Source organism: Globicephala melas, chromosome 10 (assembly GCF_963455315.2).
Source record: "Globicephala melas chromosome 10, mGloMel1.2, whole genome shotgun sequence".
In the NCBI taxonomy this organism is placed as follows: Eukaryota; Metazoa; Chordata; class Mammalia; order Artiodactyla; family Delphinidae; genus Globicephala; species Globicephala melas.
In genome coordinates this window covers 41620501-41638057 of record NC_083323.1, presented here as the reverse complement: position 1 = coordinate 41638057, position 17557 = coordinate 41620501, and the positions used below count along the sequence as shown (strand labels likewise).

Sequence of the window (17557 nt, the reverse complement as noted above, 5' to 3'; positions counted from 1 at the left end):
ATCACTTAGACAATGAAAGGCATGCCAAGACTGGAAGAAAATACAACATATACAGCTAGCAAAGGATGATACTGAAATATATTTTAAAATTCTTAAAACTCAATAAGACAAGCCAAATTTTTAAATGAGCAAAAACATCTGAACTGACACTTCAGATATACAAGCGGCCAATGAGCATATGAAAAGATGCTCAAGATTATTAGTCATCAGGGAAATGCAAATTAAAACCACAATGTGATATCACTCTACACCCACTAGAATGGCTAAACTAAAAGAAATCAAGGTTACAGAGCAACTGAAATGTTCATTCACTGCTAACAAATGTAAAATGGTATAACTACTTTGGAATACAGTTTTGGCCATTTCTTATAAAGGAAAACATACACTCATCATATGACTTCACAACTGTACTCCTAGATACTACTCAAAGAAAGAAAGAAAGAAAGAAAAAAAACTCCACATAAAGCATTGTAAATATTATGGAGTTATATCAAAAGACACAGGAGCCAGAGTTAAGGTTTGTAAAATTTGAGCCTCAAAAATCTAATGACTAGGGCTTCCCTGGTGGCGCAGTGGTTGAGAGTCCGCCTGCCGATGCAGGGGACATGGGTTCGTGCCCCGGTCCGGGAGGATCCCACATGCAGCGGAGCGGCTGGGCCTGTGAGCCATGGCCTCTGGGCATGCGCGTCCGGAGCCTGTGCTCCGCAACGGGAGAGGCCACAACAGTGAGAGGCCCGCGTACCGCCAAAAAAAAAAAAAAAAAAGTGACTAAATTGATCAAAACTTTAAAAATATAAACCTCTGGAGTCATAACTAGGTTCAAATTTTAGCTCTATCACATATTAACTGTGTAAACTACATTAAGGAAATTACCCTTACCAACTGCTCAGTTTCTTCATTTGTGAAACAGGGAGAATGATTTATATACCATAAGGTTCTTATAAGAATTCCAGGAGCTAATAATACATGTAAAAAGCACTTAAGAGACACAGGGAACTTTAAATGTTGGTCATTATTACTATCAATAAGGTTTTGGAATTCTAATTCTTTCCATTCAGAAGCTGAAATACTGATCTAGAGTACTTGAGTTATGGCAGACCTATCAAAGAGGTTTTCTAGATATTTGTTAATCCCCGATAATTTATCTTCACCATAACCAAGAGTTAATGGGTTTATCTTATTTCAAACACACCTCTGACACCTGAAAACTATGATGTGGAATTTCAGTAGGTAAACCAGAGGGAGATATTATACATTTCAAAAACCCAATAGGCTGACTTTAACAGAGAAGTACGTTCAGTATGTAATTCACTCTACAACTATTAATTTACCCATAACTTACCCAGGAACATTTAGGTGTAAATCAAGATATAACTAACACTACGGACGCTGTAAATGCAAAGTTAGAGGTTGTGCATGGCCATCCATACTAAAAGAATTTCCAACTGAGCCTCTATAAGATGCTGAAGTACAGCAAAAGTCGAAATATCAGCCTTCAACTCAAATAGAATCATTTATTTAAAACAATAATAATAGTAATAATATTGTTGTTGTGGTTATTAATATTATTATTAATCAGCTATCGTGAGTGGTTATCATTTACCAGGCTATGTTCTAAACTTCTTATATGTATTAACGCATTTAAATCCTTATAAAAATCTTATGTGCTGGATAGATACTATTACTATCTTCAATGCATGAGTTCTTTACATTAAAATATTTGTAAGCCCAAAAAATACATCACCACCGGAAGTAGACTTTATGTCTTCTTTTTAATCTAAAAAACTGGAGGCAATAACCATGTATCCTCACTTTCCTATAGGAACTTATTTCAGTGTTTATTAGGTACCTTAAGATAATTAAGATCTCTTTCTTACAGAAAAACTTCAAGTGTAAAAAGAATGACAGAATTAGAAAATCACCACTTTTCCACCCTAATGTTGTTTTCCACCCTAATTGATCTTGATCATCAAAGAGTGCTTACACCTTTAGGTGAAAAGTTGATGGGGAACAGAATATTTACTAGGTGCCAACTGTCTTTTACTTTCAGGTTATAAGGGGAGAAAAGATGCAACTTTCAATTGAAGAGGATTAGGCTGCCACCACCTGAACCTACTGATCAATCTCACATCACTAATAGTGGGACAATCATATGTTGAGTGAATTCTCATGCGAGGCAGCATGAAGTGGTACACATCCCCTAGAAAATAATCTTGCCAAAAATGTTCAACCTGAATGTAGTCAAGCCTTTGCATTTAACTTCCAGTTCACAGAAAATACGAAAGACAGGGGGAAACAAATAAAACAATACTGCAAGGAGGCAATCAAATCGAAAAGGTCCAGCACTCTGTAGGGACACTGACCTAGTTTCTTAAAAAAGTCAAAGGCACAAGAGAAAATAAAATAAGAGTAAACAAGGAGGCTCTTTGGGATTAAAGGAGATTTAATTATGTAACAACCAAATGCAATGCATGAACTTTTCTTGGATCCTGGTTTCAAGAAGCTTATTGCAAAAAACTTGGGGACAATTTGGGAAATTTAAATTTGAGCTAGGTGTTAGCTTATATTAAATAATTATCATTAACTTTGTTAGATCTAATAAAGGTTTTATGGTTATATAAGAAAATGTTCTTAATTTTTAGAGATGGATTAAGTATTTGGGGGTACAACATCATGAGGTCTATGATTTACTCCAAATATTCCAGCCCCACTCCCAAATAAATAAAATAAATCCAACAAAAGGTTAATAACTTCTTACATCTACTTGATGGATTTATTAGTGTTCATTGTACCATTCTCTCAAATTCCCTGTTTGCCGGAAAATGTTCGTGACACATGAAAGTACTTTTAATGATTAGTAACTAACCTTTTTGTTGTTTCATTAAATTCCAAGTTAAAGAATTCCTCTAAATATTCTAGTACACAGATATATGAATCAGATGAACCATATTTATTACAGTCAAAATTCTGGTGCACAGAACGAAAAAATCACGTAAGCTGCATCCTTTCAGAATTTTATCTTAATGAAGCTTATGTATACCATTGTGTACCATATATCCATTTTCAAAAAAGCATTTAGTAACAAAAATGTTAACTTTCCAAAATGTATTCAACAACCAAGCAATAAATTTTAGCATAGTAGTAATTGTTTTTAGTTAAAGTTTTTCCAATTCCTGCAATGCTATATAAAAATGTCTCCATCTAACACTTGACTAGAAAAACATTTTCTACTGGAATAAGTTTGAAAGTGATCATGTAACTTACTATTAACCAGTTAATATTCGTTTAAAAAGAAGTAACTAAAGCCTACTTCAATGAATAATTCATAAAGTAACAACACTAAAACCTGACTAACTATACAGACAGTATAACATAATTGTTAAGACTCTAAATTTTTAAAAATACTTGATAACCTAAGTACATATTAGCTTTCAAACACCAAATTTAAGTTCTTAGTTTTAAAAGCAGAAGTCTTTCCACCACAGTTACTAGTAGTACCACCGGAGAGTTCAAAGCATTTGATCAAATAAACTTTAGCTAAGAAGCAGAAGCGAATATACAAAAGGTATCAATTATGAATTAGGAATTCCATAATTCCTGGAAGTCCCCAAGACTCTTCTAAAGGGTCTGCAACGTCAAAACTAGTTTCATAATACTTTTCACTGTGTTGACATTTTCACTGATAGTGCAAAAGCAATGTTGGATAAGACCATTGGCACTTCAGCACATATCAAAGCAGAGGCACCAGACTGCAGTAGTAGTCACTGATTTCTTCACTGCTATGCACTTGCAGTAAAAGAAGGCCGGTTTCACTTACAAATGTCCTTGATAAAGCTAGACATAAAAATTAAAGAGATTTGCAAAAACTGTAAAACAGTAGTTCTCAGCCAGAGACAATTTTGTCCTGCAAGGGACATTTGTCAAGATCTAGAGCTGTTTCTAGTTGTCACAATCAGGAAAAATGCTATTGGCATCTAGTGCATAGTGGCCAAGGATGCTGCTAAATATCCTACAATGCACAGGATACCTCCCCTCAACAAAGAATTATCCAGCCCCAAATGACAACAGGGCCAAGGTTGAGGGACCCTGAGGGAAAAGAATACTACTCTTCTCATTCTCACTCAACTTTCTTTTTGGTGGGGGAGAGGGAGACAGTTATTTTTCATAAAAATATTTTAATCATATTAATCTGTGATAGGTTTATTATTTAATTTTAAATGAATTAAGAGTAAACATTTTAAACAAACTATTACATATAAAATAAGCTACAGGATTTATTATATGACACAGGGAATGTAGCCAATATTTTATAATAAATATAAATGGAGTATAACCTTTAAAAATTGTGAATCACTATATTGTACACCTGTAATGTGCATAATATTGTACGTACATCAACTATACTTCAATTAAAAAAACACTGAACATTTTTTTAAGGTTTTAGTTTTAATTTACAATACAGTTAAGTATCAGGAGGTTACCTAACCCAAATAAACGAAAGTTCTTTGGGGGCTTCAGTAATCTTTGACAGTACAAAGGAGTCCTGGACCAAAAAGTTTGAGAATCACTGAATGAGAAGAACGATACAAGTAACCAAATATGTTGTAGAATATAAGGGGAATTAAAGGACTCCAAAGGAAAATGCACTCATTTCAAGAGTATTATGAACAAGCAAAACAAACATCAACCTTTATAAAACCAAACAGCACAAAAGAAAAGTCATGATAGACCCCCAAATGTCATTTTCTCCCTAAACACACACACACACACACACACACACACACACACACACACACACACACACACACACACACACACACACACACACACACCACACCATCAGAAACAACAAAAAACATTAAAGTACAACTCCTTACCCTGGCTATGAGGACTGGCTGGACTAAAACATGGCTGATACAAATCTTTGGTTGGCGTTGGAAAAGCTTCTTTCCCTTGGCGCTGACTCATCTTTCCTGGTGTCAGGTGTTGAGTATCGTCACTGTTTGCTACCACAGCTCAAGGAAAGAAGGGAAAAAGAATTAGTACTTAATTCATAGATTTACATAACGGCATAGTTAATAACATGGAATAGAACTACGACTGAAATGGCCTCAACGGTTATATTCATTTTACCAACTCAATACTTTAATAAAAAATGAACATAATTGTTTTATTTTTATTTTGTTATCAATTCAAGAGGAATTTATAGGTATGAGTCAAATTATACAAATTATAGACCTCATAAAAATGAAAGTACATATTCTGATAATGAAAGTACTCCAAGGTTTACTGTCAACCTTTCATTGTGTTATTAACTCTATATATTTGCCAATAGAGCAGTAAGCAAAAGACAATGTCATTTCACAGAAGAAATACAAATGGTCAGTAAACGTATGAAAAGATAGTCAACCTCATTAGTAATGAGAAAAAATACAAATTAATAGCAGTATAAAATGGTATTTTATATTCACTAGAATTTCTACTCTAATTTCTAATTTTCATGGAAAGTAGGTGTGATTCTTGTTTTAGAGATGGGGAAACTTTAGGTTCAGAGATTGTCTTGCCTAAGACTAAGTAATAGAGGTAAGATTCTAACTCAGAACCATTTGGTTCAAAGTCTGGTCTCAAAAGCTTGCTGTCCCAACAATCAATCTAGTGTTTAAGGCTGCTATTCACCCATTTGACAAAGCTACTAATAGAGGAGAGCAATGTCAGTTCCAGAGACGGTAGAAAAGAGAAAAATACTCATTGAAGGAGTAGGGCAAATCGTGAGCAAATCCACAGTACCCCAGGATCTCCAACCTTTCATTTTATATAACTGCTTTTCAGTCTATGAAAACTTTAGTTTTATCTTGAGAGAGGATGATTCTGTCTTCAGTCTAGATGTAATTTTAAACTTAATGAGAACTTAATATTCACATTTTTAATCACCATATCTTTTAAATCTAATTGTTTTAACATGTTTTCAAATTGTGCTAAAGTTATCAAAATCATATTTTAGCTCCTTAAATTTTAAAGTAAAAACCCAAAAATACTTTCACTTATCATCCAAGTAAAGATACAAATTTATTTGCCCATCAAGTCCATAAAAAAAATCCTTATACTGATGACTACTAAATTTTTATCTCCTCCTAAACTCAAAAACTCACGTATCCAACTACCTGCCTTATAATCACCTCTATTATTTTACAGACATCTCAAATTTATCCAGAACCATTCTTGCCTTTCCTTATCCTCCAAACCTGCCTCTCTCCCATCTATTTCCTTCCCCCACTTTCTCAGGCCAAAAACCTTAGATGTATTCTTTGATATTTTTTCTTTCTTTCACATTTCATATCCAATTCATCTGTGAGATCTTTATACTCTATCTTCAAAATTTATCTGGAATCCTCCTACTTCTCCTCACTTCCACAACTACCACCCTGTTCCAAGCCAGCATTACCACCAATATCACAGCAGCAGATTTCTACTTGGTCTCCGGACTTAGCATCTTGCTCCCTGCCTTGTGTAGAGTTCATTTTCTATACAAAAGCCTGAGTAATCTTTGTAAACCATAGATCAGATTTGTATTAAGGAGAAATATCCACAATGGCTTTCCATTATATTTGCAATAAATTCCATGGCCTAAAGATTCAACAGTCTGGCCCCTGCTTATCTTTCCAACCTCATTCTCTACTATTTTCCTCTTTATTCACTTGGCTCCAGCCATAATGGCCTTCTTGGTATTCCTCAAACATGCCATCTTGCCCCAGTCGCAGCCCTTATATCTTTTTTCCCTTCTACCTGGAATACTTCTACCCCACATCTTCATATTATTGACCACTCTCATCATTTGTTGTCTGTGTTCAAATGTCATCTCTTTAGAAAAGCCCCTCATTGTGCTTTTTGATAAGTCAGTTCCTAATTTTAATATAATACAATTTATCAATTCTGGTTTTGGTTTTTTTTGTTTTGGTTAGTGCCCATTCTACCACAATTATATTCTATCACTTTACCCTACCTGATTTTCACTGTAGCTCTTATCAGCAACTGAAATTATATCATTTATTTGTCTATTATCTGCCTTCTACATGAGACCATAACTTCCATGAGAAGGGAGTTTTGTCTGCCTTATTTTTCCATAAATCCTCAAGTCCCAGTGTGATTCTGGCATACTGAAGGTGTTCAAAAGAATTTTGTTGAAGGAATCAAATCAACAAATTTTATATTTTTATGAAACTTCATTATCATAAAGTATATGGTGGCTTATTCAGTTACTAAATCCAATATCCATTTAATACCTAAAAATTATTACTGAAATTTAAAATGTATGGTACTTATATAGAGAGAGACAAATTGATCTAAAGACCTTAACAGAGAGCTCTCAGAGAAAAACCCATGCATATGTGGAGCGTATATATATGCCAGAGGTAGGAAAGACTATGCCATTAATAATATTGATACTAGGAAAATTGGTCATCCATGCTGGAAAAATAGGTTCCACTCTCATACAACACACAAAGAATATTTTTTATGAAATTAAAAACATAAATGCAAAAAGCAAAACTTGAAAGCTTTTTAAAGAAAATTTAAGAGAATACCTTTATAAATTTGGGGTACGAAATGATTCCTTTAAAGAGGAATCCTTTAAAACCCACGTACCTATGGTCAACCAATCTATGACAAAGGAGGCAAGGATATACAATGGAGAAAAGACAGTCTCTTCAAGAAGTGGTGCTGGGAAAACTGGACAGCTACATGTAAAAGAATGAAATTAGAACACTCTCTAACACCATACACAAAAATAAACTCAAAATGGATTAGAGAACTAAATGTAAGACCAGACAATGTAAATCTCTTAGAGGAAAACATAGGAAGAACACTCTTTGACATAAATCACAGCAAGATCTTTTTTGATCCACCTCCTAGAGTAATGGAAATAAAAACAAAAATAAACAAATGGGACCTAATGAAACTTCAAAGCTTTTGCACAGCAAAGGAAACCATAAACAAGACAAAAAGACAACCCTCAGAATGGGAGAAAATATTTGCAAACGAATCAACGGACAAAGGATTAATCTCCAAAATATATAAACAGCTCATGCAGCTCAATATTAAAAAAACAAACAACCCAATCCAAAAATGGCCAGAAGACCTAAATAGACACTTCTCCGAAGAAGACATACAGATGGCCAAAAAGCACATGAAAAGCTGTTCAACATCACTGATTATTAGCGAAATGCAAATCAAAACTACGATGAGGTTATCACCTCACACCAGTTAGAATGGGCTTCATCAGAAAATCTACAAACAACAAATGCTGGAGAGGGTGTGGAGAAAAGGGAACCCTCTTGCACTGTTGGTGGGAATGTAAACTGATACAGCCACTATGGAGAACAGTATGGAGGTTCCTTAAAAAACTAAAAATAGAATTACCACATGATCCTGCAATCCCACTACTGGGCATATACGCAGAGAAAAGCATAATTCAAAAAGACACATGCACCCCAATGTTCATTGCAGCACTATTTACAATAACCTGGTCATGGAAGCAACCTCAATGCCCACTGACAGACGAATGGATAAAGAATATGTGGTACATATATACAATGGAATATTACTCAGCCATAAAAAAGGAACAAAATTGGGTCATTTGTTGAGATGTGGATGGATCTAGAGACTGTCATACAGAGTGAAGTAAGTCAGAAAGAGAAAAACAAGTATCTTATATTAACGCATATATGTGGAACCGAGAAAAATGGTACAGATGAACCGGTTTGCAGGGCAGAAATTGAGACACAAATGTAGAGAACAAACATATGGACACCAAGGGGGGAAAGTGGCAGGGGGGTGGGGGTGGGGGTGTGATGAATTGGGCTATTGGAATTGACATGTATACATTGATGTGTATAAAATTGATGACTAATAAGAACCTGCTGTATACAAAAATAAATAAAATTCAAAAATTAAAAAAAAGACACAACAAAGCACTAACCAAAAAAGAAAGAAAAAAAATTAAGAATTAATCTAATCAAAAGATATAAAGAAATCAAAAAAAACAAGAGAAGATATTTGCAACACATATAATTAACAAAGAGTTGGTATCCAGAATATGTTAAAAAAAAAACTCGTATAAATCAATTAGAAAAAGACCAAAAATGCAAAAGAAAAATGGGAGGATGCATCAAAAAGAATGCCTGAGAATAAACTTAACCAAGGAGTTGAAAGACCAGTACACTGAAGACTGTAAAACACTGAGGAAAGAAATTGAAGAAGACACACACAAATGGAGAGATATACCATGCTATGGATTGGAGGGATAGTATTAAAATGTCCATACTACCCAAAGCAATCTACAGACAATGCAATCCCTCTCAAAATTCCAATGGAATTCGTGTGGAACCACACAAGACCCCGAGCAGCCAAAGCCATCTTGAGAAAGAACAAAGCTGGAGGCATCACACTCCCTGATCTCCAATTATATTACAAAGCTACAGTAATCAAAACACTGTTGTACTGGCAAAAAAAGGGACACATAGATCAATGGCACAGAATAGAGAGCCCAGAAATAAACCTACACATATATGGTCAATTAATTTATGACAAAGGAGCCAAGAATATACAATGGGGAAAAGGCCAGTCTCTTTAATAAATGGTGTTGGGAAAACTAGACAGACACATGCAAAAGGATGAAACTGGACCACTTATTTTCTGACAAAATAATTAACTCAAAATGGATTAAAGACTCAAATTTAAGACCTGAAACTATAAAACTCCCAGAAGAAAACTGGAAGTGACCTTCTTTTTTTCTTTTTCTTTTTTTAAATTTATTTATTTATTTTTGGTTGTGTTGGGCCTTCATTGCCGCGCGCAGGCTTTCTCTAGTTGCGGCGAGCGGGGGCTGCTCTTCACTGCGGTGCATGGGCTTCACATTGCGGTGTGCGGGTTTCTCATTGCAGTGGCTTCTCTTGTTGCAGAGCACAGGCTCTAGGTGCACGGCCTTCAGTAGTTTCAGCACGCAGGCTCAGTAGTTGTGGCTCGCGGGCTCGAGAGTGTAGGCTCATTAGTTGTGGCGCACGGGCTTAGTTGTCCACAGCATGCGGGATCCTCCCGGACCAGGGCTTGAACCCATGTCCCCTTCATTGGCAGGTGGATTCTTAGCCACTGCACCAACAGGGAAGTCCCTGGAAGTGAGCTTCCTGACATCAGTCTTGGCAATGATTTTTTAGATTTGACAGCAAAAGTAAAGGCAATAAAAGCAAAAATAAACAAGTGAAACTACATCAAATTAAAAAGCTTCTGCACAGCAAAGGAAACCATCAATACAAGGAATGGAATAAAATGCTTGCAAATCATATATCTGATAAGGGGTTAATATCCAAAATATATAAAGAACTCATATAGCTCAATAGCCAAAAGGTACATGAAAAGATGCTCAACATCACTAATCATCAGGGAAATGCAAATCAAAACCACAATGAGGTATCACCTCACACCTGTTAGAATTGCTATTATCAAAAAGACAAGAAATAACAAGTATTGATGAGGATGTGGAGAAAAGGGAACCCTTGTGCACTGTTGGTGGGAATGTAAATTGGTGCAGCCATTATGGAAAACAGTATGTAGGTTCCTCAAAAAGTAAACCTATATAGAACTACCACATGATCCAGCAATTCCACTTCTGCGTATTTATCCAAAGAAAATGAAAACCCTAATTTGAAAAGATATACGCATTCCATGTTCACTGGAGCATTATTTACAATAGCCAAGATACAGAAACAACCTAAGTGTCCATCAATGGAAGAATGAAATCTTTTCATTTGTGACAACATGGATGGACCTTCAGAGCATTATGCTAAGTAAGATAAGTCAGAGAAAGACAAATACCATATGATCTCCTTTATATGTGGCAGCTAAACAAATAACCAAGAACAACAACAAAAACTGAACTCACAGATATAGATAACAAATTGGCGGTTTGCCAGAGAGGGGGATGGCGTTGTGCTTGTGCAAAATGGGTCAAAAGGTACAAACTTCCAGTTATAAAATACATAAGTCATGTGGATGTAATGTACAGCATGGCAACTAGAGTTAATAATACTGTATTGCATATTTGACATTTGCTAAGAGAGTAAATCTTTTTTAAAATTGAAGTACAGTTGATTTACTATGTTTCTGGTGTATAGCAAAGTGATTCAATTATATATCTATATGTATATAGATATCTACCTATCTATATTCTTTTTCAGATTCTTCTCCATTATAAGTTATCACAAGAGTAAATAAATCTTAAAGAAGAAGAAATTTTTTTTCACAAGAAAAAAAATTCTGTAACAATGTATGGTGATGGATGTTAAGTGGATTTATTGTGGTTATCACTTCAAAATATATACAAATATGGAATCATTATGTTGCACACTTGAAACTACTACAATGTTGTATGTCAATTATACCTCAATTAAAAAAATTTTTAATTAAAAAAAGAGAAAGATGGTGGGAAAACAGGAACAGTTAGTTCATGGAAGAAGAAATGCAAATGGCCAATAAATGTACAAAAAGATTTTCATCCTCTTTAGCAGTCAGGAAAAAACAAATCAAGATCACAATGAAATAAATATTTTACACTCAGTAAAACTGAAAAAAATTAGTAAGTCTGATAATGCCAAATACTGGTTAAGGATGGGATCAGTGAGCCATCTTAAGCATTGCTGGCAGAATATAAACTGATATAAGCACTTTGAAAAACCATTTAGAGCTTATAAAACTGAATTTCACATATCCTATGGGTCCAAAAATTCCACTCCTAGCTTTATACCTAGAAATACTCTTCTATGTGTGTACCAAGAGACAAAAATAAGATTCGTTCATAGCAACGCTGTTCATAATAGCAAAAATCAAAACAACTTAAATATTCATCAATGGAAAACAATATGGATTAATATATTGTGGTATAGGCATATAATGGAATAGTACATAGCACTAAAAACAGATGGTCTTTATCTATACCCAGTAACATGGCTGAATCTTGGAAATCCAATGTTAACTACAAAAAACAAGTCAGAGAAGATGACATATAGCATGATACCATTCCTATAAAATTAAAAACCTAGCAAACCTTAGTGATACATATGTAACCTAAAAATAACCCCCAAAATCTATTTTTGAAAAAGCAAAGAATAATAAACAAAAAAATACAAATTAGTCATCACCCCTGGGGGGGGTAGGCACAGGGAGAGGAAAGAGAAGAAGCACATAGATAGACATGAGGCATTTGTAGGATTCAAATTCTTTAGTTGAATGGTAGGTTCAATATGTACTCACTGTATGATTATGCTTTATAATTTACATATGCTTCATATATTCTTTTATAGTATTAGTACATTTAAGGCTAATTTAAATACATTATGAGAACAGCTAAAAGAATTAAAGTATGCTTTAGTATTCCATAAGAAAGACATACATATCTAAGTCTTGAATAACTTCACTATATAAAAAAGGAAAAGTGTAAACTTAGTTCTATTCACCCTTTTCTAACTCCTTATTGATTGAGGTATTACTGTTTATGATTTTGATAACCTTGAAATGAGAGGGCTTATAGAAATAGCAATACACAGAGTATATTTCCTTAAAAAAAACCAGAAAGCATTTTTAAATTTGTTTTCTTTCACCCCATTCACAAACATTAACTATAATACAGAAAATCTGCATAATATAAAAATCATTTTGATGTCCTATATCACTTGCACAATAGTAGACTATTCACATATAAACTCAAGAAGGGCAGTGACTTTATTTTCATTTGTATCCTTTGGCATAAAACTGACAATAAATACTTACTAAATGCTTGGATCGATATTTGACCAATGAATCACTGCAGGATTCCAAAACAGTTTCTGGTAATTCAATCAACTGCCTAACCTTCTAAAGATATTAGCATTATAGTGCCCTCTCCTGGTTCTACTTTGTAGTCAAAGTAAAGCAAAGCCACCTACTTTGCTAGTCATATTACTTTTAAATATGGTAAAAACTAATCACACTGGAATAATAGTAATATAATTAACATATTGTAACTTCTAAGAGAATATGATTCTATAACTACCATTCTTTCTGAATTCAACTCATCAATACAAAAGCTGAAGAATATTACAAGCCTCAAAGTCTGGTGTTTGCTTTTAATCTAAGTGAAAACTAAGAAGTAAAGTAATTGTTTAAAGTCATACAAATCTCTATGAAAATCCTAAATATCCCCTTACAGAGGATATACCTTTTCTCAAATACATAAGTAATTTGAATATGATCTTCATAGTTTTTTAATTCAATTGTACAGATCCTAATGAAGTACTATGTGAAATTACGTTTCACTCAAACAGATATATGGTCTGCAGTAAATAATTATACAGCCTCGGTCTTTAAACAGTTGGCAGAGTACAATATAAACTCTTCTCTACTATATGTTGTATATTTTAATTTACATATGCTTAAAATATATAACCACAATAAATTTCTAAAAATGCAATTCTATTTGTAAAGTTCAGCAGTGCCAATCAGTTCACCTGAGCCAACATCTACATATATGAGGTAATTAAAGTAACTGAAAAATGCATTGAAAATATCTACCAGGTATCACAAGTAAGCCTGAACAAGAAAGCATAAAAATGTTTTGGGATTTGTATACTTTTTCTACTTTTAAATTTCACTATTCTAATAATGCGAGATGTATAATAAACAATGTATTTAAAATACTATGAATTGTTGCAATTAGAATAAAAAAGGAATTTTAGCATATCACTTTAAATTACCTCTCTTTTTAGAAAACAAAATCACAAATATACTATAACCATTATTAGAGAAAACAGCAACTAATCTAGACCAAAGTATTTTACAACTAGAAGAAACTTTGCCATTATCTGGCTCAGTCCCCTTCTTTAGCCAATAACAAAAATGAGCCCCGAAGTGGTGAATTGACTTACTACAGTCAAGTACTTAGGAATAATTACTAAAACATCCTAAATTGATAAAATTTCCACATTGGTCTTGAATAAAGTTAAAATCTTTGTCTGATTTATGATGCAGTAACATCTTAATTATTTGGTTAGACTTGAATTCAGTAAAATGATAGTTTCATTCTGATTTCTGAAAACCAGAAGATGACATATTGAACTAGCAACCAGTTCTAACTCCTCAGATATATAAGTTCTTAGCTTCAGGCTCTTCATCTACAAAATTAATGCTTTATTAAATGATCTCTGAAGTTTCATTCACCTCAGTAATTCTATGACTTTTAATATGTCACAAAGCTTTGAAATTATGTATTCATGGGTCTAACTCCCCTACTAGTATATAATGATCTTAAGGGCATGGCACATGTTTTATTCATCGTGTATCCCCTGAAGCTAGCACAGCGTCTGGTCAAGAAAAATGTTTTTGGACATAAATTTAAAGGGTGTATCTTCTAAATCCCTAGATAAAACAGGTCACTTATGAAATCACCAAAGTATACATAAAAACTTTTCATAACCAAATTATCTATTATGTAAAAATTCTGACAAAATAAGACACTATTTCTCACTTTCATATGGCAGTGAATTTGTTGTACTATATCCAGCCTCAGAGTACTCTGATCTATGCTTTGTGATGATTGTAGAAAGGATACTATAAAGAAGTATTAATTCATAATTTAGGAATTATCAATTTATAAATTATGAAGTAGATAACTGGCTAAATAAATAATCCATATTCAGATAATCAGGATGTAAATATACAAACACTATCAATCTCAGATGGACACTGACAACAGATGGGTACTGAATGATCATTCATATTCTTTACTTTATATTTCAATGCCTGGAAAGAAAAGCAGAAGACTTAATAACCAAAATGGAAATACCACATGCCTTTTCTAAGTACACATCAAAATATTATCATGTCTCCAAACATGCCATTCAAACTTTAGCTACTTACTTGATGGCCCAAGGACATCTTTGCTATCACCAAGAAGCTTTTAATGCAGGGTAATTGAGCAGCAAACAAATACAATCCAAATCAGGAAGAAGCAAAATGTATCAGGATTGAAGCAGCAGTGAAACAAAAGGACAAGGAAAATAGCATTAGTTTATAAGTAGAAAGCACATGCATATCAATTCTAATAATCATAATTCGCAAGGAATTTTCTTTTCCACACATAAAAAGACCTTGGCTTAGGCGTTATGTTTGTTTTAATTTTGGAAAATGAAGGTGGAAAGAGAAAAATGAAATCATCCAAGTATTTTGTTTTGAAAATGACTCAAGTGAAAAATTACTTTCAACTATAATTCAAGAGATGGGTTAGGAGTGATAAAAATTATTTAGAAATGTAAAGGACAGCCAAAAAGTTATTCATTTAAATTCAAGTGGCTTAAAAATATATAACACCCATGCACTATTAAATATTAGTTCTGCATGCCATGAAAGCACTTAACACTACATAGAAATTCAGGATGCTTCTTCTACATAAAGAAAGGAGTTTACTGAGTGCTTATATTATGCCAAGCATGTGTAAAGAGCTTTTACAGAGACATCAACAAAGTGGAACAAATTTTTTTCTCAAATGGCAAAAAAACAAAGAGTATTGATTAGAAGAACAATAAATTTTACTAAGTTAGACAAAACTTTCTTAGGACCCACTAACATCAAGCATATAATCTAGAGCTACTAGTCTCTAGGAAGTCAGAAGATCCAATTCTTAAATAATTAACTTGCAATCAACTAAAAGAAACAGGAAAAAGACTGCTGATCTTTGTCTAGTAACTATTTTAATAAACAGCATTACATTAAATGTCACGTATAGACAAGTGTTTTGGTCTCCCTTGGCAGGAACAGAGTCCTTAGCTCTCTCCTTCATTTCAAATACCAAACATGGAAACGTATCAGAAGTGAATAAACAAACGAACAAAAAGTTCCCACCACTAATGACATTATTGTTTGGTCTTATTTAAAGGGAATGGGGAATCTTAATTGGTTTTGACCAAAAAAAAAAAAAAAAAAAGTAGCAGTTGTTTGCTTTAGGGCTTCTGCTGTCTCCTAGGGAAAAAAAAAATCTTGGCCCTGTTACTTCCCTAAAGTGATGGTTATTTCACAATGCTTAAAATTATGTTCTAATGCCTTTAAAGGCATTTGCTCTCTTCATTTTTTCTATAGGTGTCCATTTAAATTTATTCTTCTATAAACTGAGTTCATAGATAAACTAAAAAGAAATACAGCTTTAGTGACAACGAAATAATTGTGCTCAAATCCATTACAGCTAGCAAGCATGTGGGAAGATATTAAAGTATTTGTGGCAGGCAACCTCTAAAACGGCCCCAGTGATCCCCACTTTTTGGTGTATAATCCCCTCTCTTTGAGCATATACTGGACTTGCTGAATCACTTCTAATGAACAGAAAATGGCAGAGGTGAAAGGATGTCATTTCCAAAATTAGACTGTAACAAGACTATGACTTCAACCTTGTGTGTGGTCTCTTGCTCTCTCCTAGATAGATGATCCTGGGGAAAGCCAGCTGCTGCATCATGAGGCAACCCTGTAGAAAGGCCCATGAGGCAAAGGAACTGAGGTCTGTCCACAAACCCTAAGTGACCCTGGAAATGGCTCTCCCACCTCCCCTGACCCCCTCAGCAGCAGCTCCCACTCTCCAGTAGCTTGATTGCAACCATATGAAAGATTCTGAGCTAGAGACACCTAGCAAAGCTGCTCTTAAATTCCTGACTCACTGAAATTGTAAGATAATAAATGCTTGTTTTCTACCATTTAATTTTGGGATGATTTGTTATATATCAATAAATAACTAATACAATATTGGAAAACTGAAGGAAGTTCAGAACCTGACAGAGACAACTATGGCAAACTTTACAAATCCTTCATAGACATCTTTTGGAAAAATCTTCTTGTACTGATATGAATAATTACCAGTTTCCCTAGATTTACCTATAACTTCCTAAAGGAAAGAATGATTCTAACCATATTTACATAGTTAAGAGTATTTAATTTCACAAGGGCCAGTCACATTTGAAGCTTTTGAGCTGGTCTTCTACTTAGGAAAAAAGATCAAGTTCACTTTCATTGTACAGTTCTGTATAATTCTCAGATTTTGTTGATTAAAAGCACTATGTCATCTTCTGTGCAGCTGTACTCCTTATATATTTACTCCCAGAAAATAATCCCTAGCATATACAACAGCTTCTGAACATTTATTTCAAATTATGCTTTCAACATTATATCCTCAGGCATATTGGTGTCATATAAATCTGAATGTATTGTATTAATCCAATATTTTTCTCAGGCTGAGGCACTGGAGAATAATCAAAGTAAACACTGTCTATTCTTATCATTAATCTATCATCCATCCATCCATCCAAATATTCACTGAGTACCTACTATATAGACAGGTATCATTTTAGGCACTGAGAAATATAGCAGTGAACACAACAGACAAAAATCCTGTCCTTGTGGTAGTTATGTTCTAGTAGGGAAGATAAACAATAACATAATAAACAAGTAAAATTTTGATGTATATTATATAGTATAAATACTAAGGAAAAATAAG

At 33.9% G+C, this 17557-nt stretch overlaps 1 protein-coding gene across 4 annotated transcripts in view; it reads right to left on the bottom strand.

The window, feature by feature from the left end:
- The window catches only part of OSBPL8 (oxysterol binding protein like 8), a 192487-nt gene that overhangs the window by 88939 nt on the left and 85991 nt on the right, over positions 1-17557 (bottom strand). The window contains exons 3-4 of one of the 4 annotated variants that reach the window (XM_030866229.3): positions 14941-14977; positions 4878-5015 (exon numbers count right to left, since the gene is read on the bottom strand). In XM_030866229.3, coding sequence (XP_030722089.1) covers positions 4878-5015; positions 14941-14977 — 175 coding nt within the window. The remainder of the gene's footprint in view (positions 1-4877; positions 5016-14940; positions 14978-17557) is intronic. The other 3 variants (XM_060305957.2, XM_060305958.2, XM_030866232.2) reach the window with 3 other exon arrangements.